Below are 26464 nucleotides of genomic sequence, written 5' to 3'. Positions count from 1 at the left end.
AGGAAGACTGGCCCTGAGCTCACATTCATGCCCATCTTCCTCCACTTTATATGTGGGACGCCTACCACAGTATGGCTTGCCAAGCGGTGCCATGTTTGCATCCGGGATCTGAACCGGCAAACCCCGGGCTGCCGAAGCTAAATGTGCGAACTTAACCGCTGAGCCACTGGGCCGGCCCCTAAAATGTTTCTAAATCCTGTCTTGTCCCAGCTCTGCATAAACACCTGTGATGTCTTCCCATTGATTTCCAAATAAATCCTAAAGACTGCACGATGTGAGACCTGGTGCCCTGCCAACATCAGCCCACTCCACATCCCTCTACCCCTTTACCCTCCAACTTCAGCCACATGCAGCTCCCGTTCCTCAAATATGACCTGCTTTCTTCCCGTCTAAAACCCTTTGTACACTCTGTTCCCTCTCCCTGAATGCTTGTCCCCCTGCTCTCCCATAGCTTGGCTCTTTCCCTTCCTTCAGGTCTCAGCTCACATGTTGCCTCCTTAGAGAGCAGGGGTGGCTTCAAGGAGGAACTGAGGTGGGCTTTGGCGACACTCCCAGCTCTGCTGGTCTCCAAACCTCCCCCAAGTAAACTCTCAGCCTGAATAAAAATGATGCGATTGTTATGCAAATAAAGCTTCAAGTAATTCCCCCCACAGCTCTTCCACACCAGTACCTTCTCTATAGAAATTTCTGGAAGTGTCACCCCTGGAGAACCTGTTAAGGCCTGAGTGTTTGTGCCATCTGCAATTTCATACTATGGAAGCCCTAAGCCCAATGTGGCTGTGTGTGGAGATGGGGCCCTAAGGAAGTAATCAAGATTCAATGAGGTCACGGGGGGGCCTGATCCTATGGGATTAGTGTCCTTGTAAGAAGGGACAGCAGTGCTCGCTCTCTCTGCCTGTGCTCAGAGGAGAGGCCAAGCAAGGACACAGCAAGAAGGCAGCCATCTCCAAGCCAGGAAGAGAGCCCTCGCCAAAAACGGAATCTGCGGGCACCTGGATCTTGGACTTCCAGCCGCCAGAGGGTGAGAAATAAATTTCTGCTGTTGAAGCCACCGGGTCTGTGGCATTTTGTTACGGCAGCCCGAGCCGACTGAGATAGGGGCCTTCCATGACTGCCTGGTCTAATGTGACCTCATCGACCTGGTGGCTTCACTTATTACAGTCTGCATCTTCTTTTTCGGTGTTTTGGGTGCCTGAATAATCATTTTCTCTCTTGGCTGGACTGCAGCTCTGGCAGGGCAGGGACACGGTCTATTTTGCTGGATGCCCATGTGGGGTCCCCAGCACAGAGCGGGCACTCAGCAACTGTCTGTTGAGTGGTTCAGCCCCAGCCTCCACCCTTATGCTCAGTGCCCGGGGGCTTCGAGCCATTCTCTGCACTGCGCACGGGCTGCACAAGCTACTGCCCCTCTCTCGGGCCGGGGCGCCTCTGGACCTGGAGAGGGGCTCTCATCAGGCACTCGGCAGACCCGTCTTCCCCAGCCCCTCCTGAGCTGACTAAAGGGGAGCAGGTGCTTTCTCACCTCGGGCAGGAACCTTCCGAAGAACTTGGTTGTCAGTTGGAATTTGGATTCCTTTGGAAGCTGTAAGCAAGGGAAGAAGAAGAAAGGATTCTGGGGGGGGGCTGGCCCGGTGGTGCAGTGGTTAAGTGCGCATGTGCTGCTTTGGCAGCCCAGGGTTCACCGGTTCAGATTCCAGGTGTGGACATGGCACCGCTTGGCAAGCCATGCTGTGGTAGGTGTCCCACATACAAAGTAGAGGAAGATGGGCATGGATGTTAGCTCAGGGCCAGTCTTCCTCAGCAAAAAGAAGAGGATGGGTGGCAGATGTTAGCTCAGGGCTAATCTTCCTCAAAAAAAAAAAAAAAAGAGAGGATTCTGGGGGGTTCTGTTACAGACCAGGGGTAGGAGGCAATTCCCATCTGAGGAGAGAGAGACTAACTATACAGACAGACAATGCCCAGACCAGATGTGACAATAGAACCAGACCCACTTCTGTGGCAAGCAGCCCAGAACAGTCAGGACGTGGTCAGTGATGGCCAGCTGCCCTATTTTTTTGCCCCCGACAAAGTCAAATACGCTCCCCAAAGCGATCACATAGGATGCCCGGCACCTGCTGGCCCACCTCCAGCTTCCCCTCGAGACAGCCTCCACAGGGCATGTCTGAAGACCTCACTTTTGCTCCCTATAAGGCGTTCCCACCCCCTGCCTGCCTATGAGTCTCTGCCAGATGCATGTGATGGCAGCTGACCCTGGCCCTGAATTGTTCTCATTCGGGTGGGCTTTGTTTATTTCCACAGGGGACCTGCGGGGGCTCCGCATCCGTTCGGTGCCACGACAGAGAGCGAGAACCTGGCCCCTCTTCCAGGAGCAGCAGAGGAGGAGCCCCACATGTCAGTGACCAGGTTGGGATCAGGGTGCACCTAGACTAGAAAGGATGGTCATTTCTTCATTTTACAGGTGGGTAAACTGAGGCCCAGAGAGGGACTTGGCCACGAATAGAGACAACGACGATGAGGACACTAATGGTGATGCGTCGCTAAGGCTGGATTACAGAGCTGACACCTAGCGAGTCCTCGGTCGCTTTGTCATTCAGCCCGTGCTTCCTACAGCCAGGCCTGCATAGGAGCTTTGCACGCGGTCACATCTCATCTCACCCCCGTTCCACCCTTCGGAGGAAGCTACTGTCCCTGGTGTTTTATAGATGAGGAAACTGAGGTTCTCAGAGGTGAAAAAGCTAGTGATGGTCACCCAGCTGGAGCAGAGGGGGCTGCTATCGGCCCTCAGGTCTGGCTGACTCTGAAGTCGGGACCTGGAGCCCCTCTGGTGTGAACAGACTCGGATCCAAGCCCACTGCCCTCGGAGGCCCGTGCGCTCCCACCTGCACCCCCCGCCCGGCTTTACCATGCTGTCCTTGAGGGTCATTTTCAGGACTCCAGCCTTATGGTACACGAGCCCGGCCGTGTTGAACAGGTAGTCAGAGAGGCCCAGGTACACCATGCGGTCGTGGTCGGCGGGAAAGGCCAGCGCCGGCGGAGCAAAGGGAGGCGGGTCACGGTGGGCCGGATTGAAAAACTCCCCCTGCGGCGGAGGCGACAGAGTGAGGCTGGGCATCCTTCAGGAGCCATAATTTGACCTGTCCATTCCAGGAAGAAACGGGCTGGTGACACCAATCGTGCATTCACAGAGGGGAACGCCGAGGCCGGAAACCGACAGGAGCATCAACGCCTCCTGGGCGCTAGATTCTACGTGCTTTTCACACCAACCCTGTGAGGTAGGTGTGGTCGTGCCCATCTTACAGGAAAGGACACTGAGGCAGGGGGAGGTGAAGTGACTTGCCCCAGGTCACTCGGGGGTAGGTGACCGAGCCAGGAACTGACCCTGGCCATCCAGGGTCCAGCAGCACACCCCCAGCCGCTCCACCGGCTCCGCCTTGACCTTACAAATAAGCACAGAAATTCTACTGATAGAACAATGAGATTCTGTTTGTTTCCATCTATCAAGCTAGCAAAATTTTTAAAGAGAGAGCTAAGCTGTTCTGAGTGTGTGTGTATTTTAAACCCATCCTTCCCAGTTTTTGGTGAGAGCATTCATATGCTGCTGGAGAATATATGTTTATATGTTTCTGAAGAGCAATTTGGCAACATGCTGCAAAAGCAGATCGTTTAGCTAAAAAATAATAACGTTGAGTTATAAAAGAGCAAATTGTAGATGGATACATATGGTAGGATACCATTATGTAAAACCGAAAGGCCTATAAAACATACTATAGAAGAGTTGTTGACACACACAGATATGTAGTAAAAGGATGTAAACAGCCCCAGGACGGCCACACGCTGACATCATCGGCGTGATCATCTCAGGGGGGTGGGACGGGCAGGTTTGGAGAGGGTGCCCAAGGGGGCCTGGCCTATTTATTTCTACAGTGTTTCATTTTAAAAAATCAGAGGCAAATATGACAAAATGGGAACGTTTCTTACATGTGGGTGGTGGGTACATGAGAGGGTGTAATATTCTCTGTACCTTTGAATCGTTTCGTCATTTAAAATGACCGAGCATCCCACCCATATTGTAGATTACCACGTGACTCTAAGCCTACTGAGATGGACCAACGGCCCAGCCAGGACTCATCTCTATACACATTGTGAGGTAAGGAGAGCAAGTGGAAGAAGCGTGCGTATCCGTTCAGACTAGCCGGAAAATCGCGATGGGTTTACATGTCCCTGTGTGCGCATGCTTAGAACCCGGGCTAGTGGGGGTTGACACCCCCTGGGGCTGACGGTCACTCGCTCTGGGCAGCAGCCTGGTGGGGGGGGACCGTCAATAGGGCATTTTCATTCCTCATTCGCTGGGGAGAATTCAGCAGGGTATAAATCCTTTACTCTGTTGCATCACTTAGACTTTTGCAAAGTATACTATGTGGACCCGCAATTCCACTTCTCGGCAATAGTCAAGGATGAGCGGGATCCAGGGGCAAGGATGCTCACGGCAGCTCTGGTTACATTCGTGGGAAAAAAAGAAACAGCCCAAATGTTCCAGGAGGGGGCGCTGTCCACCCACTTTACCACGAGCTGTCCCCTCAAAGACCCAGCAGCCAGTGAAAGGGCTGCAGGGGGAGCTTTCATGGGAAGGCGTCCACGTCACACTGTTCTGCTTTTAAAAAGCTGTAAAGCGGTATGTGCAGTAGGACTCGTGTGAATATGCATATGTGCGTTTATTTCTGCGTCTGTATATGTGGTTTTTGTACGTACTTGTTTCAGCATCTCGTGTGTGTGTGTGTATGTGCGTGTTCATGTGTGTGTGTTCATGTGTGTGTGTGTGTGTGTGTAATAAGTGCTGCTGAGAAAAATAAAGCCGGCCATGGGGGAAGAGGAGGGAGCTATTTCAGCGACAGTGGCCTGGGAAGGCATCTCCAGGGAGAGGGTATTTCAGCAAAGACTTGAACGAAGGGAGGGGCAACTTAGATGGATATTTCTGGGAGAGTCCCTGGGCAGAAGGTACAGCAAGTGCAAAGGCCCTGGGGAGGGAGCAGGTGCAAAACATTCCAGGAATGGCAGGAGGTCAGTGTGGCTGGAACAGGGAGAAGACACAGAGGGTGGACTAGGGGGAGCGGTGAGGATAGAGAGGAGGGGGTGGAGTCCTTGTAAGATTTGTTTCCAAGGTTGATGGGGAGCCCCGGGAGGGTCCGAGGCCAAGGTGCGAGCCTATATGATTCTCGGTACAAGTCTCACCTTCATCTGCCCATCCAGGTTCTCAGCCGTGACTCTCAGAGGTGCCACCAGCGAGTAATCGATCCAAGCCACTTTGTCTATTTTGGTTGTCACTAGAGGGAAAGAAGACGGACCATGAGCTGAACGGCATCTCTGGGGCCTGGGATGCAGCGTTAGCATCCCCTGAAAGTTGAATCAAGAACTGCACTGCTAGTTCCATTCCCGCCTCCTCCAGGGAGCCCTCCCTGAGTTCCCTTTAAAGGGAAATGAACCCACACCCCACATGCACAGACATCACCTCCCTCCCTTCTTTCAGCAGCCTTGAGATGTGGCTACAGCACAGCAGCAGAGACACCTGTGCTTGAATCAAACTCTACGACCTTGGATGAGTCCTTTCACTTCTCCAAGTCACCTTCTGCTGTTTGTAGGACGGGGCAAGACTGGTGACCCGAAGACGCCCTATACATGGTAAGGGCTCAAAAACCAGAAGGGATCCTTATTAGCAGTGATAACATCCCGGGCTGAGCCCAGACTGGCTCAGGCCTGAATGGCTTCTGTTTCCCAGCAGTAACCAATGAGAATTAAATAAATATTGACCCCTCCTTTAGCCATTCCTCCCATGATACAGAAGAAACTGAGGCTCAGAATTGGTAACGAGTCCCAGACGGTGGCTGGAGAGTGAAGGAGGGGAGTTTGAGTCCCAGGGCCAAACCTCGACACCGCAACTGCACTGCCCATGCCCAGGATGGGCCCTGCTCCTGGGGCGCTGGGCGGGGCCTGGAGGGAGGAATGCATCTTAAACGGGCAGGTACCACGTGCTGGTCACGCCGGGCTCCGGGGCAGGCAGCCCAGGTTGCAGTTTGGGGCACGGGTTCTGGAGTCAGAAAACCTGCATTTGCATCCTGTTTCTGCTTCTCACTGGCTTTGTGACCTTGGGCAAGTCACGGCTCCTTTCTGAGCCTCAGTATCCTTGAGGTAAATTTGGGAGAATTCAGCAACCTTAGTGAGGTGCTGGGAGGCCGAGGGGAGACAATTCTGCTGGGTGCATGGCCCGTGGTGAGCCCGCGGCCAGAGAGGGCGTCTCCCACCTACCGCAGCTCTTCACAGTTTCCTGAGCACTTGGGGACAGAGAGAATCGTCCCCATTTTAAAGGCATGGAAACTGAGGCCCAGACAGGAGAAATGAGCAGCCTCAGATCTCAGGCTTCAGAGAGCTGGGGGTATTTGGTTATTTGGCTCCAGCAGGGGAACGAGTAGGGGTGGGCTGCTTTCCCATCTCACTTCTGGACCTGCCTCAAGGACCCAGCCCAATAGTGATCCAATGCCAAGTGCCATCTGAAAATTACCTATTTCACCCATTCCCGCCCAAGACCTGGCCTGCCTGGGAAACTTGCTGGCTCCATCACACTCTCTCTGTCTCCCTCACCCCCTCCCCCTTCTATCCCAGCCTCCTTGACCCCGCCCAGCCCTCACCTGGCAGTGTTTGCAAATAAGGTTGCAGCTTGGAGGACACAGAATGGGTCATTATCTCGCAAATCTGGGGAGAACAAAAGAAGTGATCAGTGATGGCTTCCCACAGCAAAAAGTGTCCTTGGGGAATAATGATCCAGACATGTTTAGCTTTCCTTGAATATTTCTATTTCCTTGAAACCATGTAACTAATCAAGTTTCCCTTTTCTCTTTGGCCACCAGGAAGCTCAGAGTCCAACAAGTAGCTTGGAAACTGTGTGTATCACTGTATGACCTGAATATCTGCATTTCATTTCCTTCTCTGGTGTGGAACTTTCCTGATGGATATTTATGTTTCTATTTTTTAATGTGGGATTTTTTTGTCTATTTATCTGTTTGCTTTTGCTGTCTCAGATCCTTTGTGGAATGAGGTGGTGAAAGAACAAACAGAAGGTGGTCAGTGGTCAGCCTTCCGCTGTCTGTGCTTCTGGGAGCAGGGGTAAGGCCTCTGCTCCAGTCTGGGTGGGCACCCTCACCTTTGCTGTGTGTGGCCAGAGAAGCCTTCCCCGACCGCCCCTCCCCTACCTGACTCCCAGAGCAACAAGCACTGGTTTGAGAAGACCCGGGTCCCACGCTGACTTTAGCACTGAGGGAGTTGCTCCATTTCTCTAGACCTCTATTTTCTCATCTGTAAAATGGGACGGGGCAGCTTCTGTTCTCCATTCCACTTGCTCTTCTGGAATGTGGTCTTGCCACGCCCCCATGAAGAGATGGGGGCTGTGACCTCTCCCCTAGAACCTGGGTGGGTGCGGTGACTCGCTTCTGACCAACAGAACCTGGCAGAAGCAACTGTGTAACCTCAGAGGCCAGATCACCAAAGGCCGTGCAGCGTCCCCCTCGGTCTCCTGAAACGCTCCCTGGGGGACCCAGTGAGAAGCTGCGAGAAGCCCCAGCTCCCTGGAGGGGCCTCGGGTCGTTGCTGCGGTCAACAGCCCCAGCTGAGCCAAGCCTTCCTGTCTTCCCCACCCAGGCACCGTGGAGATGACAGAAGACCCTTCCGGATGACTCTAGCCCTGAGCTTTGCAGTCTTCCCAGACGAGGCCCAGACATCACGGGGCAGAGACAAGCTGAGCCGGCCCCACCGTGCCTGTTGATTTCCTGACGCGTAGAACCCATGGGCATCATAAAACGGTGGCTGCCTTATGGCGCTACACTTGCAATGTATAAACGACATAAAGCAATAAGGAGCCGGAACGTAGGCTGAACCACACGGCCTCCCTAACCGCAGGCACTGGGGCTGAGCGTGAGCTGGGCAGACTAGGCCCTCCCTTCACGAGGCTGCTCGCCCCAAGTCTCGAGCGACCTCCGCCTCATCAATCCATGGGGTCTCTCCAGTCCTCGCCTTTCTCCACTGCTGGGCGGCCCCTGGCATGAGGGACCACTGTCTCCCAGAAATGCTCCTTCTAGATCCCCAGGATCTCTCCGTCTGTCCCTCTCCCCCGGACACCCGCGTCGGCAGCTCCTCCCTCGTGAAAGTGTCGGAGCTCCTTGGAGCTTCCGTTTGGGCTCCCTGCTCCTCCGCTCAGGTGCTCTTCCGGAGCCGTGTCGTGCACACCCACAGCCCCGCCTCCGACATCAGTGGTCCTCCCGGGAACAGCTCCCCACAGCACCAGCACCTCGCCCTGCCCGGGACAGTCTCTACTCCCTGGGCCTCGCTCCAAGTGCCAAGGAGGGACAGCCTCCAGAAACAGCCCCAGCCAAAGAGGGATGCGAGCTGGTGGATAAATACCCCAGCTTCCTCACCCCTTGGGGATGGTTCTGCTGAGACTCGCGAACAAGACTGAGTGAGCCCCAGGTGCCACAGCAGTGGCCCCCTCAGTAACGTTCCTATCCCCGGCTCCCTACCGCCCCTCGCTGTCCTGCCTGGGATCCCCCCCATAAACTCCTTGCACCCAAATCTGTGTCTCAGCATCTGCCTGGAGGTGGTGGGGACCCAAGCAGAGTCACCTCCTCCAGGCTCCGGACATGTGGCCAACTCCCAGACTCTCCCCTGAGCCTCCTGGACAGCTGTCCCTGGATGTCCCATAGGCCCCCAAGGCCAGCACATCCCAGGGAAGCCCCTCAGGTCCTTAATCCTCCACAGGGCTGGCCCATCGTCTGCCCAGACGGCAGCCTCCACACTTTCCTCTCTCCTTCCCCACCACCAGTCAAGTCATTTCACCCGGGGGAGGGAGGGAGGGAAGAAAGAGAGAAAATTTGGTTTCCCGGAGTGTGTTTCTATCACGTAAGACTCTGGATGTCCCAAGACGATTTAGAATAGCATCCTCTCAGGAACTGGAGCCTCTGCTCCAAGTGGCCCCGAGGTGGCAGGGGTGGCACATCTGGCCCTCCAGTCCCGCTCCCCTACAAGGGCCACCAGATGGCTCCAGACCACAGCAAACCACAACCCAGCCTGCGGCCTCCCCTCCCCCCCACACGCACCCCTCCCAGCCTCGGGCTCTGCCCTCCCTCGGACACCTACCCTCACTCTGTGTTCATTGGGAGTTAACTCACAGCTCACTCTTCCCCATTTTCAGCTCTTCCTAGCACCACGGACATCCTGACAGCTCATTCATTCCTTCACTCATTCATTCATTCATTCAGTCAGTCTCTCTTCTAAACTACATCTTATTATTATTAAGAGCTTCGCCTCTGCGCTGGGTGGGTGTGGCTTGAACCCCAGCACTGACGCTTCCTCCCTGTGTCTCAGTCTCCTCATCTGTAAAATGGAGGTGATGGGGACGCCCACCCCTCACAGGGACTCTGTGTGCAATAGACGCTGGAATCCTCGTAAACTCGGCCCGGCGCCAGGCCCGCTGTGACCTCAGCACACGGAGCAGCACACGGGGCTCTTTCGTCCCCCTCATGAGCTTGTCTACCGGGAAAGAACCTGTTCTCCCGGCCCCACGTGTTAAAGAGCTGCTAACACTCCCCTCAGACTGTTATTGTTACTTAACCACAAAGACAGTGGCGCACTGGGGAGCCAGGTTGGCGGGCTGCACGTGGCCAGCACCATCTCGGCCGCCCTTACCGCAGCCGCGGAGGAAGGCACCCACGTCCCCATCTTACAGATGCTGAAACGGGGGCTGGGGAAGGTCCAGTGATTTGCTCAAGATCACACAGCTGGTTACGCGCTCCGGAATGAAAACCCAGAGATCCTGACTCTAAAACCCATTCTCTAACCCACCGTTGCGCATTTTGACCAACATGCACCGATTTTTTTTTTTTTTAACTTTTGACAGAGTGCCCTCAGTTGGATGATCTCATTGGAGAGACGTCTCCCCACCCATACGGCAGTGCCTTTGCCTGGGAAACCAACGTCTCCCATCGGGAAGACGGCACAGGCCTCCTCGGTCCCCCTGAGCCTCCTGCCCCCACTCTTGGCCTCTCCAGCCATTCTCACGGCCAAAGAAATGGTTCTAAAGCACAGATCTGGCCAGGTCACCCCCTCACTAAGACCTTCAGTGGCTCCCCACTGTCCTCTGGAGAAAGCCCAAGCTCATGCGGCTCGCAAGGCGCTCAGGGGGTTCCTGGAAGCCGACGGCTTACGACTAGAGAGCCGGCCCCATGACAGGCCCTTTGCTCAGCTGGGGAAGCAGGTGGGGGTGAGGGTGGAGGCAGGGCTGGGAGGCGCTGGCCGGTGCCGTCCTCCGTACCAGCTCCAGCCTCAGGGCACAGCTGGCCACCCTTCAGGCCAGCAGCTGCATCCACTGCATTTTCTGGGTGGGCAGCACCACGGGGGCTCGGGGTGGGGCAGAGACAGGGAAGGAGGCTGCGAGCAGAGCAGAGGTGGTGTGAGCGGCCTGGGGCCCTGCTGTGTGAGGGGACTGTCCTTCGTGCCTTGCTGGACTCCGCAGGAAGGCACATGACTGACCTCCGAGCTGGGCTAGCGGCTTCAGAGGCGGGAAGGACTGGTGACGGGGCTGGGGCGACGGTAGGAGTGTCCAGAGATGCATGAGGTGCGTGGACCCCGAGGGCCCCTCCATCCCCGACCCGCCGTGGGACTCTGAGCCCCTCCTACCTTGTTGTTCATGGCTTTTCGGAGCGAAGACTCGATCTTTTTGTGGAAGAGTTTGATCAACCACCTGGAGATTGACACGTGGGGACATGTGTGAGCTTCCCAGTTGTCTCTGGGCTGCATTCAGGAGGCTGCCTCATCCAGGAAGGCTTCCTCCCTCCTCCAAAGAGGCCTAGGCATCCTCGGGCCTGGGCTCCAACTGCACACACCCCCATAAGACACTTCACCCTGTGTGCAGGGACCTGCTTATGAGATTATTCCCTCCATGGGCACATGCCCGGGCCCCTGCCCTGTCCCAGCCTCCTTCCTCACCACTCCCCTCCCTCTCTGCACTCCAGCCACACCACTTTGCCACATCCTCTTCTGTCCTCCCACCACAGGGCCTTTGCACATGCTGCTCCCTCTGCTTAAAACACTCCCCGTCCCCAACATCTACCTAATTCACTCCTACTTACTCTTTTCATCTCAATTCAAATGTCATTTCATCAAGGAAGAAGTGGCTAGTCCCCAGACTGGGTCAGATCCTCCTGTTCTATGTGTTTGCAGCACTTTGTACCTTTTTTTTTTCTTTCTGATAACCTCTCGTAATTCTTTGTGAGCCGTTCATAAGTGCAACGACTTGATTAATGTTAGTCTTCCCCACTGGACTGGAAGCTTCCAGAAAACAGGGACTGCGTGGCTAAGAGTCTGGGGCCAGCCAGTCCTGGGCTGAATCCCTTCTCAATACTCACTAGGTATGAAAACTCTGATTATTTCCCATCCTGTCTGTGCCTTGGTGTTCTCCCCTGAACATGGGGTAATTGGAGACCAGCCTCACAGGGCCGTGGTGCAGCTTGAATGAGATAACACACAGGCTTGTAACTGTGCTTGGCATACAGTGAGCCTCCCACTGCTGTTAGCTATTGAGAAAGTTTTATCAGCCACCACTGCCGCCCGAGCGCGTGGCACCAGCCTGCTGCAGGGCAGACTCTAAGCCGGCATTTGCTGGAGGGGCGGCTGGATGGACGCCTACAGATCTGGGTGAGGATTGTATAACTTGGTACACGTAAAGTGTGTAACCCACAGCCCGTGGCCCAGCGAGGGCTCAGGAAAGGCGGCTGAAGGAACGTTGAACGCACAGTGGCTCCTCGAGGCGGACGGTGTGGGCTCCCTCTGCGGAGTCCTGTCCTCTGCCCCCCACCCGAGGCCTCTGAACAAGACCTGGCAAGGAGGTGGCACTCGGGGTGTGTTTCCTGAATCCAGGGATGGCTGGCACAGTCCTCCTTGAGGTCCCTCCTCCCATCCACAGCCCTGGGAGATCGTACCCCAGACTGCTGCCTGAGACGTGCAGGCGGACCCCGTCGATGTTGCTGCTGCAGCTGGAGCAGGAGGCGGTGAGGCGGCGTGAGGCGGGCTCTTGGCCCAGCCTCAGACCAGCAGAGATGGAGACGCCCTCCACATTCAGCTCAAAGTTGCCGCTGGTTTTGCTGATGGGAGACAAAGAGAAATGACTTGGAGCAAGCACGGTCTTCCCCACTGCCATTCGAACTCCACACCAGGGCCGGAAGGTAGTTTTGCTAGTCTCCAGGCGAGGACGTGGAGTTCAGAGAGGGGAGACAGCTTGCTCAAGGTCACACAGCAGCTCAGTGAAAGAGCCAGGACTCCACCCTGGAGTGTGAACCCATGTCTGCCTGGCCGAACCCTGCTCTTACCCAGTGCCTCAGCCACTGCCCGTGCTGTGTGGCTTTGGGCGGGTTTCTTAACCTCTCTGAACTTCAGTCTCCTCACCCAGACCCTGGACCAGCAGTGGAACATCAGCTTCGCCACTAAAACGCTGGGTGTTTGGGGCCAATAACTTTTATTAATTAATGCCCTTGTTTATTTAAAGGGGTAAATAACCCCTTCCTCAGGGATGCCATGAGCGTTAGATAAGACAGAGGACATGAATGTAGTTTGTCAATTCTTCTATAATGTGATGAAGTGTTATTTTTTTTTGGTCATAAATAAGAGAAATGATAGACACAAACGAGCCGGGGGAAGGACTGAGCAATTCTGGTTGTGGGGAATGGACAGACCCAGCGGTCCTCGGTGGGGAAGGCAGATTCACGCCCCTCTCCTCACCAATTCTATTTTCTCCCTGGATTTCCCACAAGGAGAAATTGCTAGAGCCATTGGTCAGTCTGAGCCGCTGTCACCAGTGGGCAAGGTCGCTGCGTCGAGAGCCCGATATCTAGTCAGAGCCGTCGTTCTGATGCTTTGCCCCAAATTTTCGCCCCTCCTGGCTTCCACACCCTCACCACCACCTGCCTCGTGGGAAGGCGTGTGCACTTCCGTGCTCTTGTCGTTGGGCTCAGCTGCGTGACTTGCTTTGGCCAGGGGCCCATGAGCACAAGCGACCGTGGGCCCGTTCTGAGTCTAGGCCTTCAGAGGGCCTGCACGCGTCCGCTGCCCTTTCTGCATCTCTGCCACCACCAAGCACAGGCTCTGGGGAGCCCGCCGGGGCCAGGAGGAGGAGGAGCGACGCGCGGAGCAAAGCCGCCACAGCTGAGCCCGGCCTAGGTCGGGGAGCCCTCGCCGACAGATCCATAAGCGATGATATGTGACTTGTTTTAAGCCTCTGAGTCTAGGATGGTTTGTGACTCAGCAGTGGCTAACTGATAAGGCAGTAAATTCAAGTCCCACTTAGCCTTCCATCCCAAGCCACATGCACCAACTCAGCCTTGCCAGCGCCCTGCATCGAGAGGCGGACCAACGCTCAGCTACTAACCAAGGGTTATGTTGAAACTTCTAATGTGAAAAATTCCCCCAGGAACCCCTCGGGGACAAATGGTGAGGGACAAAGCGAAAACTGGGCCTTCCTCTCATCCTTTCCAAGTCACTAAAGCTCACCCATCAATCAACAACCCCAAGCCTGGAAACGCACATGAAACTCTTTCGTGCCTTCCATTTCCCACCGATCTTGACATTGGCGTTTCTGATGGAGAGACCAAGGCCCTCATCGGGAAGCAGTTTCATCTGGGAACTGGGAAGCTGGAATCCACGGACATCCATGCTGCAAAGAGGAAACGTTCAGTTAGCCTCCCAGGCCCCCACATAAGGACTCAGTTAATCGTTCACGCAGACTCACTGCGCGCCCCTGGCCCTTCACCCCACCCACTCCAGGAGAACCCAGAAGCTACCAGAGCAGCCTTGGGAACTCTATGGGCAATGGGCAGAGGGGCGAGGCTTTGAAGTCAGACAAATCTGCCCTTGAATCCCGCTCTTCAGTTTACTACTGTGTGACCCTGCGCACGTCACTTGGTCATCCTGAGCCTCAGTTTCCTCATTTGTAAGATGGGCACAGTAATCTCCATCTTACAGGGTGTGTGGCATCAGTGAAGACAACAAATGTTACCCCACTGCCTACAAGCTCGGTAGGGGGTGGAACGTGTCTGTCTTTTCTCACTATTGTAGCAAAGCCTTCTGTTGTTAGTCACACAGTAGGTGCTGAAAAATATCCGTTGAATGAACAGGCGTATAAAATTCTGTAGAGGACGTTTATGGGTTTTCTGCCCAGCACCCATGCCCCCTTCTGCCATTTTACTTTGGGGGAACCCCTCCCCACATCTACCGCTCCCGCTGCAAAGAAAGTCGAGGCCACCTCCATCTTCAGGAGGCGGGGCTTGTGACGTAGGCATAAGCTAATCGACGTATTCTGTGCCCCTCCCCGCAGTGATTGGTTCAGGAGTGTGTCCATAACGGAAGATGGACCAATCAGGGTGAATCTTAGGGTTTTTGCCTGAGTTGCCAGCAGAACACGTTCTCTTTCCTCAGGACTGGGGGCTCTCAGGAGACCCTGGTGGCCACTGTCCTGCCTCCTCGAGGGGACACCCTCCCTGAGGGTTAGACCTCCCCAAGGGGAGAGATGCTGATAGATGGCAAGAGAGAAACGGGGTCTGATGGCATTTGAAGCTGCTTCAAGCTGAACCTGAAGCCAGGCTGCTTTGGGGGCTTTTCAGTCCTGTGAGCCAGTAAGTTCTGGCTTAGGCCATTTGGTATTAGGTTTTCTATCCTTGAACCCCCACCTCCCACCCCCCAAAATTCTAATTGATCTATGGGCCCAGTGCCAAGGTCTGGGGTTCATGACACATCCCTCCACGGGGCACGGTGAATGCCCGAAAGACAGTTTTTGTGGCTTCCTCCACGCTCAGTTTGGGAGGTTGCATCCCCTTGGGATGTGTAGACGCTGGCTTTGGGATCCTAACCTCTCTGGGTTCAGGAGTTTGTGACTCTGGGATTCGAGGTGTTGGCGGCCCCAGAGCACTTGCGGACTGAGCTCGACGGGCCTTACCTGTAGAAGTTGTAATGCCCTTTCCCGAAAGGCTTCATCTTAACACTTCCTGACATATCGGGAATCTTCATCTTCTCCAGCTCCTTCTGCAGCACGGCCACGCCCTGCTGACAGGCTGAGGGGAGAGAGCAGAGGTCATGGTCAGAGGCCCAGGCTGTGAGCGGGGCCTCGCCCACTCCACAGAAAGGATGCAGGGTTTGGAAAAATGTCTAAAGCAAGGGTCAGCTGAGGTTTTCTGTAAAGGGCCATGTAGTAAAGGTTTTCGGCTCTGTGGGTCAGACTGTCTGTCATGACTACGCAACCCTGTTGTTAGCGTCCAAGGGCAGCCGTAGACAATGTGTAAACGGATGAGCGTGGCTGTGCTCCAGTAAAACTTGATTTACGGACAGAGAAATGTGAGTTTCATATAATTTTCGCATGTTGTGAGCTATTCTTCTTTTGATTTTTTTTCAACGATTTAAAAATGTAAAAGGCACTCTTAGTTCATGGGCCTACAGAAACATGTGGTGGGCCAGCCTTGGCCTGTGGACTATAGTTTGCCAAACTCTGGTCTGAAATATCAGCCCCAAACACCCAGTCATGCATTCTAGGGGTGTTTGTTGGACCCCGCCTCTGTGCCTTGCTCTGGGCTGTGGCCTCACAGATACACATCTCTCTGGCTTTTGGATTCTGTCTTCACAGGACCTTTGCATGAGCCATTTCTTCTGACTGGGAAACCCTTCCCTCCTATCGTCACCTGGCCAACTTCTAGTCAGTTCGATCACCATTTCCTCCAGGAACCTCCTCTGACCCAGCAGACGAGAGGAACCCCTCTTGTTATCATTCTCACGATGCTGTGGGCATCTCCTTTGGCGCTCCCATTACTGTTTGTAGTTATGCCTTTATTCACGTGACTTTTTGATTAATCTCTCTCTCCCTTACCAGATGTAAGCCCCCCAAGTTCAGTGGCAATATCTGTTTTATTTACTATTGTAGAGAAATGTCCCCCACATTTACCACAATGACTGGCAGTTAATATTAGAATGCACTTAATATTTGTTGGATGAATACAGGAATGAATGCCCCCATGTCAGGAATTCTGCCATCAGTTGTGTGGCTAACAGCATCAAAGAACCAATGGAAAGACAGACTGGTTACCTGGGGAGGAGTAAGTCGTGAGATGAGGGACCCCAGGCTTTGTGTTTTCCAAGAACCAGTTAGGAAATAAGAATAACCATGATAAACATTTATCTGGGCCAGGCACCGCTCGGGGCTCTGCGCGTGTATTAAGTCGCTGGAACAATCCTGGGAAGGAGGTCCTGCTACCACCCCCGAGTCACAGATGAGGAGTCTGAGATCCAGAAAGGCGGACACTCGGCTGCCAAATGATAGAGGCAGGATTTGAATCCAGGCCTTCTGGTCCCAGAGCCCCTGCCCTGAAATAGGCCATCTGGGGGTTCAAATTAAACAAGACAGACATAGTCACGGCCTGGAGGGGAGAGAAGATGTGACACAGCCCGGATCTGCCGGGGTGCAGGGGCCGGGTCTTGGAGGGTCTCAGTGCCGTGCTGAAGGGCAGGACATGTTCTGAGGCGCTGGGGGACCCCTGACTCGTGTAAGTCAGGGGAGGGACACGAGCAGATGGCTGCATTTCAGAAAACCCACTGGCTGCCCCGTGGGGCATGAGAAGAAGGGGAAACCGAGGCCACCGGGACCGAACATGAAGACTTATGGGGTTAAGGCTGAGCCTAAGCCTCTGCTCGGGGAAGCCTTCGGGGCCATGCCTGCTCTGGGTTCGGAGCACAGCTGTCCTCATCCCTCCTAGCTCACGTGGAGCCTTCTGTCTGCACCCTTGGAATCAGAGGTGATCTCCCCCAGGGGTCACTGGCCCATGAGGTTCTGCCCTCTGCTTGGTCTCATTTCTCTGGGGCTGGCTATGCCCCACTGTTCTGCAGTTAATCTCTCTGCCACGGGGAGGCAGCATCGAGCAGCCTATGCCGGGGCATGGGGCAAGACGGGAGCTCAACGCCAGGCCGCCCACTTCCTCAGACCCACTCCAAATTTCAGTTGCTCACCTGTAAATGTTGCTAGCAACAGGATGTCCCACCCAGCGTTGAAATGAAGACGAAATGAGATGGAGCGTGCCAAGCTCCTAGCACAGTGCCCGGCACAGATCTGAGCAGGTCCGCAGGGGCTGCTTCAGGACCCTCTCTCCTCTGTCTGGGCCTCGAGAGTGGCCTGGGGGAGGCCCTCTGGTCATCCAGATGGGGGGCTACACATTATGGCTGCTCAGCCCCTGCCCTGGGGGAGCCCAATAAGAAGGGCCCTCACCACGCTCGCCCTGGCCCTGCTCAGCCTCCTCGTGTACCTAAGTTCTGCCTAGGCTGAAGACTGAGCCAGGGGTCTCGAGGCAAACGGCAGGGCTGAGAACCAGCTGTGGAGGGAAGTGAAGGGCCTAGAAGCCCGAGTTGGGGGTTGGGTAGAGGGAGGGAAGGGAGCGTGAGGACCTGAGGGGCCTGAGCACTGGGCTTGGAGTCCTCCAGACCAGCTCTGCAGTCCCAGCACTGCCACTTCCCAGCCCTGTGGCCCTGGGCGACTCACCCTGCCTCAGTTTCTTCATACGTAAGATGAGATAAGAGGGCCTGCTTGGGGGAGCTGTGAGCATGCCACGCACTGGATTAAAAGGGCTGCACACAGCAGGTGCTCAATAAGTACTCCTCAGGGGTGGGAGATGAGGGAAGGAAGGCTCTGATTACCGTAATCCAGGCCCTTCTGGGTGATCCTGGCCACAACGCCGGGGTTGGTGGCCGCTGTCACTGCTGTGCCCACGGCGGCCAGCACCACCAGTGTCGCCCACTGCAGTGTGTTGTCAGGACCCCTGGCCATGTCTTCGTCCTCTAGAGCTGCCAATGCCTCGAGGCCTCGGAGGGGAACCGGGGACCTATAAAGGAGCCGGCTGGGGAAGCACACGTCAGAAGAATGTAGAAAGAAGGAAGGAACCTGGGCGGGGCGGGCGAGGGGGAGGACTGTTGCCCATTGTTCCCGCCATGGTTGGGGCCACAGCCCCAGAGGCAATGGGAAGTGGAGCCTGGGAGCCATGTGTGTGTGTGTGTGTGTGTGTGTGTGAGACTCCTGGCTCTGGGCATCCTTCCCCTCCCTAAGCACCCCATCCTCCTCTCTGACCCCTAACCCAAATCCTTCCGTCTATGGATTTCCTTGAACCTGGGTGGTGGGTACGTCAAGTTTCATTATATTTTTCTTTTCTTTTTGTCGGCTCTATTGAGGTATAGTTGACAAATAAAACTGTATACATTTAAAGTATACACCATGAAGATTTGATACATGTATACATTGTGAAATGACGCCACAACCAAGCTAATGAACACATCCATCCCCTCACGTAGTTGCTGTATTTTGTGTGTGATGAGAGCACTTAAGATCTACTGTCGTAGCAAATTCCAGGCATACGACGTACTGTTCTTGACTATAGTCACCGTGCTGTACGTCAGATCCCCAGAACTTATTCACTTTGTAACTGTTCTATTTTTCTTTCCACTTTTGGTTTCCTTGCTATTTTTCATAGTAAAACATTTAAGACAAGAGAACCTTTAGCGTTTTCTTGTCCTGAGAGGCAGTAGTGCCAATAATTACATGCTTGAGTTTTGGAGCCCAGGGTCTTAGCTGTGCTGTTAAATCTCAGCTCTCCCACTGTCTGGTGGCCTGACTTTGGTCAAGCCCCTTCGCCTCTCCGAACCTCAATTTCCTCTTCTGTAAAGTGGGGACAATCAGAGCTGCCACACTCCCTGGACTCTTGTGAAGCAGAAAGGGCTTTAAATCTGGTAAAGCACTTAGCACAAAGCCCCTGCGTGACAAGCACACAGATGGTAGCTGCTAATGTCTCTCTGACTCTAAAAGGAATCCATGTTCATTGGTCAAAATTTGAGAAACAACCAAGAGAATAAAAGTTACATGCAATCCCTGATTCCAGAGGCAAACAGAAGTGTATTTTAGAGTATTTCTCTTCCCCCTGCCTTTTTTTGGTAAGTATAGGTAGAGTGTGTGTTTTTTGAACAAAGAAAAATGGGATCGAGGGGCCGGCCCGGTGGCACAGCGGTTAAGTTTGCACATTTCGGTTCCATGGCCCAGGGTTCGCTGGTTAGGATCCCGGGTGCGGACATGGCACCGCTTGTCAAGCCATGCTGTGGCAGGCGTCCCACATATAAAGTAGAGGAAGATGGGTATGGATGTTAGCTCAGGGCCAATCTTCCTCAAAAGCAAACAAACAACAAAAAACCCAAAACTAACAAAAAGGAAAAGTGGGATCGCACCGGTGAGTTTTGTAAAGTTCCCTTTTTTCAATAAACGGTATGGAGTGACCGTCTCTACCAGGATTAGATATCCTTCCACACGCACCATATTTCCTTGCTTCCTCATCCTACAGTTTTCCTCACCAAGCTTTTGTTTTCATTCCTTTTTCCCCCTTCCTTTGACAGATGTGGAAGCTGAGGCTTCTGGAGGGAAGTGTTTTTCCCACAGTCACACAGCTAGCTGCTAGCAGAGCTGGGATTCAAATGCAGACCACCAGAAGCTTCCCACACCAGCCTGGGTCCTTCAGCACGTTATGGTTGGGGCCACGCAGACACGCCCCCCACCACCCCAGCTTTCCAGACGGGACTCTGTCTGCTCAGCTCCGGCCCCTCCCTTTGCAGCATCCTCAGGCCCTGGGTGGTCAGGAACCCTGCCGGGCAGCCTGCTTAGTCTCCATGGTAATGAGAGGAAGGGTGGGGCTGCGGAGGGGAAGGCCAGCTTCTCTCCCGCTGGGTCCCCATCAGCCCCCTGGCGCCCTGTTTCCCGAGTCTGATTTTATGAAAGTCTAATGAAGCCCGCTGAGCCAGGAGGACGTGAGACCCCCTGAGGTTTTGTCTTTCTTTCCTCTCTCTGCCTGGTTCTAAAAGGGCCTCCCCTCCTGCCCCCATCCACAACAGCAAGAATCCTGGCTTGCTTAAGAACGAGAACAGTGGCCATGTGCAGAGCCCCTACTGTGTGCCAGGTGCTTTACACACGTTATCTCTGTCTATTATCTAAAAACAACCGCAAGGAGGGACGATTATTCTCCATTTGGGATATGAGGAAACTGAGTCACAGAGTGGCTATGTCTCTGTCAAGGTCACACCGCCTTTCATGGAGAGGAGACTTCTTCCCCCTACCTGGGGCGGTTGCGGGGAGGACTTGTCACCCCAGGTCCTCACCCCAGCTCTACCTTCCTGGCCCCCAGGGTCAGATGTCTCCTCTGTACAGGGAAGAGAGCTCTAAGTAGCAGCCAAAAGGCATAGATCGATGACTTGACAGAAAATTAGATTTTTGAAAAATTATCTTACACAGTTTTGAACCCCTGCAGCTCTAATTGCCCGAAATTCCTGAGTCCCCTGGACTCAGACAGATGTTGCCTCTGCAAGGGTGTCGGACAGGAAAGGAGCATTGAGATGAAACTCACATGTCTATGACTTACGTTGCCACAAAATCGGGATCTTAAAACCAGATGGCAAGTTTCTGAATAAGCCATCCCTACAGGCTTCCCTCTGATGGCTGGTGCCCAGCCCAGTCCGGATGAGGCTGTCAGTGATGGTGCAGCCTCCTTTTCAGTGTTGCCTCTGGCGATAGAGGTGCCCCACAGCTTCAGATCTGACTCTCTGCTCTGTATAATTCTATATAAGTGGGAATGTCTTCAACTCAAGTAACAGAAATCCTCAACTCCCATTGGCTTTGACAATTAAGCACATCTGTTATCTCAGAGAAGAAGCCCAGAGAGATGGCAGGTTTGAGGTTTTGGTTGATTCAGCAGCTAACAGACATTTACTGTCTCTCCATCTCTGCCATCCCAGTGTCTCAGATTTACCCTCACACTGGCTTCTTTCATGGTTGTAGGATGGCTGCAACAGCTCCAGCCATCACATCTAAGCAGGCTTATTCCAATGTCTCCTCCTCCTCCTCCTCCTCTTCCTCTTCTTCCTCCTCTTTTTGGTCTTTTTATTATTGTCGTAAAATATTTCAAACATAGATAAGAAGAGACTACCCAGGTCAATAAAATCTTACCATTATGACATATTTACCTCTAACAGTTTCTTCTATTTCTATGAATTTTAATACATGTATAGCTCTGTGTAACCAGGACCACGATAAGGATATAGAATAGTTTGATCATCCCCTTAAATTCTCTTCTGCTCTCCCAACTCAACATGGCTTAACTCATAAAGAAAATAAATTATCTCAGCAGGAATTCAGAGGTGGGGTGGATCAAGAGTTGGTTAATTCAGGGGCTGCTTCTGTCCATCTTTCTACTCTGTGGTCCTTAGGATGTCGACTTTTTCCAGAGGAAAGTGTATTCGGTTTGGAGCCGGTACATAGGGGTTCATGGTCTGGGCAGCCAGCTACCTACTCTGTGTGTGACACTGGTCAAATTTTTTGACCCTTCTGAAATTTGGATTCTTTATTTCAAGACCAGGAAACAATGCCCGTCATGGGAGGTTTTCTGAGGATTAAATGAGATAATAGAGCTGAATCAATTTGCACAGAGAAGGTGCTCAGTAAATAGTCATAATTCAGTCTTCATCACCAGCTGGCTGGAGGGTTCTGGAGCCCCCAGGAAAACACAGACAGGGTACCGTAAACTGAGCTCTTGCTCCTCTAGTCTTTGGGTTTGGGCTGGATATGGGCAGAGAGAGAGGAATCCATCGCTCACATCCCTGTGTGAGCCTGCCACTCGGCCAGGCACCATGAGGAGAGACAGCTGCTGGCAAGGCTGTTAAGACCACAGGTTGGGGACCTCACAGACCTGGGCCCAAATCCCCAGCTTGCCACTTACTCGCTGGGTGAGTTTGAGCTTGTCACTTAACCTTGCTACCCTCAGTTTCCTCATTTGTCCCCACGCTCCATCCTCAGGCACATGTCCCTCATCAGGCCCAGATGTTACCGTGAGGCCGTCTCTGAGGTGAGCTGCGGCCCCATCACCTCTCCCTCCCCCTCAGCCTTGATTCTCCAGCTCTTTCCCTCCTTTGCCCAGCGCAGCCCGCCTCCTCCGATTCTGGATGGATCCTGGGGCTGCGGGAGTAGGTGGGGGCTCTTGGTGTGTCCTGGGGGTAGAAGGGAGGAGAGGACTAGGCCCTCATGGAGATCCAGCCACGAGGTGAGTATGGAAAAGGCAGTCAGACGTTTGGCACCATGCAGATCACCCCGAGAGGGTGGACACTGGTCCAGGAGGTAGAGGCACGTCTTCCCGTGGGATTATGATTATGCTTATGATTATTGCCACAGTCCCAGAGTAGATCACAGGATATGTTCAGCAGGGAAGAAATGAAAGAAGGGTCAGAACCCAGAGCATGAATCCCAGACAGTAAGTGTTTGGAGCCTGAGAAGGAGAAGCTCGGCCTGACCTGGCAATCCCTGAAGGCTTCCAGGAGGAGGCGAGAATTGGCCTTGGCCCTGGCGTGGCAGCCCACCTGACAGAAGGAGGCTGAAGGCTTCGGCTTCACTTCTCCTTTCTCTCCGGAAACTGAAGAGCTTCACCTGTGTTCCGGTGTTGGCTCCAGCGGGCTGGGCCTCCTCCAGCCCGAGGGAGGGTCACAGGAAATAAAGCAACAGTCAGTTGTATTACTTAGCCAAATGTCCAACAGCCTCAACATCCAGAGTCATTTCCCCTCGGCCACACTAGGAAATGGGTGTGTGCTCAGCCAGCCCCAGGGGGCCCAGGATTGGTCCCAAAGAGAACTGTGCTGGCAAGTAACACAGCCCTCCCAGCCTGGCCCTGCCCAGGGGCCGCGAGAGCACGGGGCTGGGGTCCCAGAGAGGCCCGGACTAGAGCGAGGCCAGTGAGGAACGGCCTGGCTGTGCTTCCGCATGGCCGTGTGAACTTGGCCGAGTCTTTGCTCCTCTCTGGGCTCCAGGGTCCTCGTCCATAACCACAGCCCCATCTTTAGAGGGCTCCAGCCACGCCAGAAACCAAGCCAAGCCCTTGGATAACATTCTCTTTCAATCCTCCCCTGTCCCTGAAAGTAGGTCTCATTGGCTCCATTTCACAGATGAGAAAATTGAGGCTCAGAGAAGTTAAGGAGCTTGCCCAAGGCCCTGCACCTGAGAAGTGGCAAAGGGAGGGTGAGGGCTTCGAAAGGAGGGGAGGGAGCACTTCCTGTTGGGTTGTGTGATGGAGGTACCTGTGGAATGCCAAGGCTCCTGGAGAAACACGTCCAGGGAGCCCGCATCTGCCCAGACAGGGTGGGGGAAGGCAGGCCAGGTGGAGGGAACAGCTTAGGCAAAGGCGCTGAGGGCGAAAATCCCTAGGGGGTGCAGTGTGGGATTGCGAGGGGGAAGGAAGGGGCCTGGGCCATGCGGCCATGTTGTGGTCTTGTTCTTGGAGGCCAGAGACCCCCCAAGTTTTCCAAGTAGGAAGGTCCTCCCATGGTAATAGGTTTACAACTAGTAGGTTGAGAAAGAGCCACTGCAAACTGAACACCTCTTCTAAGCGAATTTGCATTTTTCTGGCTCCCGGCTTACAGATATTTGAAATGAGGAGCACGGGGCATGTTTGATGATAGCGGAAAGTTTGGCTAAGGGACCTCTGAACAGACAAAACTTGCCCTGCCAGTTCCCTGCCCCCTGGCCCTCAGGACACCTGGGGAGCTGAATCCAGAGACTGTCAGCCTCAGAGACTAGGTAGTGATTCCCGGTCAGCTGGGCCGGGGGCCAATGGCTGAGGCTGGGCGGGAGCACAGGGGCTGGGCCATGCTCACCCTTCCCCTCGTAGCCTTTGGTGGCCCTGTCGGGGAGAAATTTCAAACGTGACCTGACCGGCTTTCGTGGAGGGAGAGAGGGGGCGGGAGCTGGGCTTTAGCTTACTGGTCACAGGGCACTGTCCGAAGAACAGAGAAAGGGCACCTGGGTATGTGGCCCTTTAGCCACAGAGACTCCCGCCCACTAGAAAACAGGGCCAACCGGTGTCCTAGAATCCAGCTAATCAGAGCAGCAGTTCCAAAGTCCTAGGGGCCGGGGGGGAGGACGGGGAGAGCAGATCAGCAGCTGGGGATGAGGGATTTTCCCACCCACCTGGGGATGTGTGCTGGCCTCCAGATAAAGAGTTTGCAGACCCTTTGAAAGACCTCGGAGCCTCCGTCCCCACCCCCACCTCCAGCACCTCCTGCCCAGAGGCCAGGACTTCCCTGTGACAGGTGGAGCTGTTAAAGGATTTTGAGCAGAGGTGTCACTCGAGAAGATTCTTCTTGTCTTCGATGGCATTTATGGAGCACTAAGTCTACGTAGGGCACAATGCTACCTGTGCCTCTCAATTTTAATGAAGTTCGCTCTATCTTCAGGGTAGAGATCTGAAGAATTTCCTGTGGTTCCATAAGTCAGATTTTTATCCTTTCCGTAAATTTCTTTTCTGCTCAAATCAGCCACAGTTGCTTTCTGTTGCTTCCAATTAGTAGCCTTGATTAGTACAATACCCATAAGTTCCTGTGTGTGTGTGAGGTGTATACAAGCATGCATATGTGGATCTGAGGAACCCAGGTGGCCACAATGATAAGAACTAAGACAAGAACCAGCCTAATGAGACAGGGCCATCTGCAAGGCCCCTGGCCTAACAAGATAGGGCCCCTAACCAATTCGCAAGCGAGGAGAATCAGATAGAGACCACCAAGTTCCACATTCCACAGCCTCTGGACTCTCCTGGGCTTACGCAGGCACCCTAGCACCCAGGAGTCCACTGAAGGTGACCCTAGCCCCACTACCGTACTAAAAATCACACCCAGGGGTGGAGAGCTAGCATACTACTGATACAGGCAATGCATGTGGTGGCATGTTGAACAACAGCGCAAGCGCAAGCACAACCTCACCTCTACATGCCCTGACAAGGCACTCCTCCCCAGCCTTTGCCTAACAAAAGCTCCACAATCCTGCTCCCCAATGAGCCATTCACCTGCCCCCTTCCTTTCCACACAGGCTCCCTTGTGCCTCTCCTGTGCACAAGCTAATAAACTTTTACCTTTCTATTCCCATTTGTTGTCTCTTGATTTCCATCCTGGGGGACAATAAGAACCCAATGTGCCAGTAACAGAACCACACAAGGCAGTGTTCTGGGGTCTGTGCCCAGGTGTCCGATAGTCCAAAGGTCAGACTCTGTTTTCTGACTATCTTTCTTTTCTAAGGGAAAAGGGCAGACAATCATTTTCTAAATGCTCCCATGTCCCACCCCTCACTTTGCCCTCTCCACCCAGGAAGGGGCAAACATCTGCGTTGTTACAGATGAAGACACTGAAGGTCAAGAAGGTCGCCAAGGCCTCAGAGCCACTAAGGGGTGGAGCTGAGGACGAGTTCAAACCCTGGCCTCCTCTCACGGCACCCACTGCCTGCCCCACGGAGCTCGCAGAGGTACCGTGAGGAGGAAATGGGTGGGGGTCTGGCCAGGTGGGGGTTTCTAAAGGAACGGAGTGACGTGACCTCTCTGAGCGCAGAGAAGACCCTGGCTGGGCCGGTGAGCTCTGCCCCTCGGTCCCAACACCTGTCCAGCATCTCAGTGGATTCTGACGTGGGCCACTCATGGCCTCTGAAAGAGATCAGTCCGTGGGGCGCCCTGCTGGCCGCCAAGAGCCTACTGTGCGCCTTGCTCTGTGCTGTACCCTCCCCAAGGAGTGAAGAGCAGTGGGCCTGTATGTCGGAAGTTGTGACCAATCTGACTGAGGATGAGATGACCGCTGTAAAATGAGGCCCCCCTGGCTGAGCTCCTACTGTGTGCCAGGCCGGAGTGCATGCTCTCCATTTATAATGGGAGGTGGCTGTTGATGACAGGAGGTGTCAGTCTCTGCTCGAGCCCTACCTGCTGAAGAGGATCTGGCTTTGTGACTCAGCCTCTCCCTCTCCCCCGCCCTCTGAGGGGGCACTGCAGGGTTTTCCTGGTTTGTAGTGGCAGAATGAGGAAGAAACGGGGTGGGGAAAGAAAGAGGGAGAAGGCCAAGGCTCTATGGCTGGCTCGGGGCAAGGCTCCGTAATCCACGTGTGGACGATGGGGATTCTGGTCTTTTTTGCTAAGTACCTAAACTGGCTCCTAGCACACAGTAGGTGCTCAGTAAACACTTGTTGGCTGAATGAAGGGAGTTTGGAGAAGGGGGACCCCCGAAGAGCTGATAGCAGTGGTGGGGAGGGAAGCAGCTGGTTGAAGAGAGGGAAATCCTAGGAAGTATTTCTGTGCATATTCCCTTCAGGATGCTCTAAATCACGAGTGAAGAGCTTGAGTCATTTTAAATTTATTTTGGGATGTCAGGACTGTGACCCTGAATGCCACAAGCCCTGAGCTGGGACCAGAAGGCTCACGCATCCATCAGATGGATTTTCACAACAATCTTCCTAAACATTTACTGAGCCCTTAAATGCTGCCAGGCATCATTCTAAGCCCTTTGTACATGTGTACATGCACGT

General features: G+C 54.0%; 1 protein-coding gene across 2 annotated transcripts in view; it reads right to left on the bottom strand.

Annotated features, from left to right (window-relative positions):
- BPI (bactericidal permeability increasing protein) overlaps positions 1-23866 on the bottom strand; it is a 33353-nt gene extending 9487 nt beyond the window's left edge. The window contains exons 1-11 of one of the 2 annotated variants that reach the window (XM_008517418.2): positions 23785-23866; positions 22432-22600; positions 17758-17957; positions 15023-15137; positions 13616-13744; positions 12018-12179; positions 10717-10780; positions 6681-6744; positions 5230-5321; positions 2903-3079; positions 1523-1582 (exon numbers count right to left, since the gene is read on the bottom strand). In XM_008517418.2, coding sequence (XP_008515640.2) covers positions 1523-1582; positions 2903-3079; positions 5230-5321; positions 6681-6744; positions 10717-10780; positions 12018-12179; positions 13616-13744; positions 15023-15137; positions 17758-17887 — 993 coding nt within the window. In that variant the 5' untranslated portion in view covers positions 17888-17957; positions 22432-22600; positions 23785-23866. Of the gene's footprint in view, positions 1-1522; positions 1583-2902; positions 3080-5229; positions 5322-6680; positions 6745-10716; positions 10781-12017; positions 12180-13615; positions 13745-15022; positions 15138-17757; positions 17958-22431; positions 22621-23784 lie in introns of those variants that run through there. The other variant, XM_008517419.2, reaches the window with a different exon arrangement.
- Positions 23867-26464: the final 2598 nt, after the last annotated feature.

Source organism: Equus przewalskii, chromosome 21 (genome assembly GCF_037783145.1).
Source record: "Equus przewalskii isolate Varuska chromosome 21, EquPr2, whole genome shotgun sequence".
NCBI lineage: Eukaryota > Metazoa > Chordata > Mammalia > Perissodactyla > Equidae > Equus > Equus przewalskii.
Note: the sequence above shows the minus strand (reverse complement) of the source record. Positions and strands in the feature narration are given on the sequence as shown.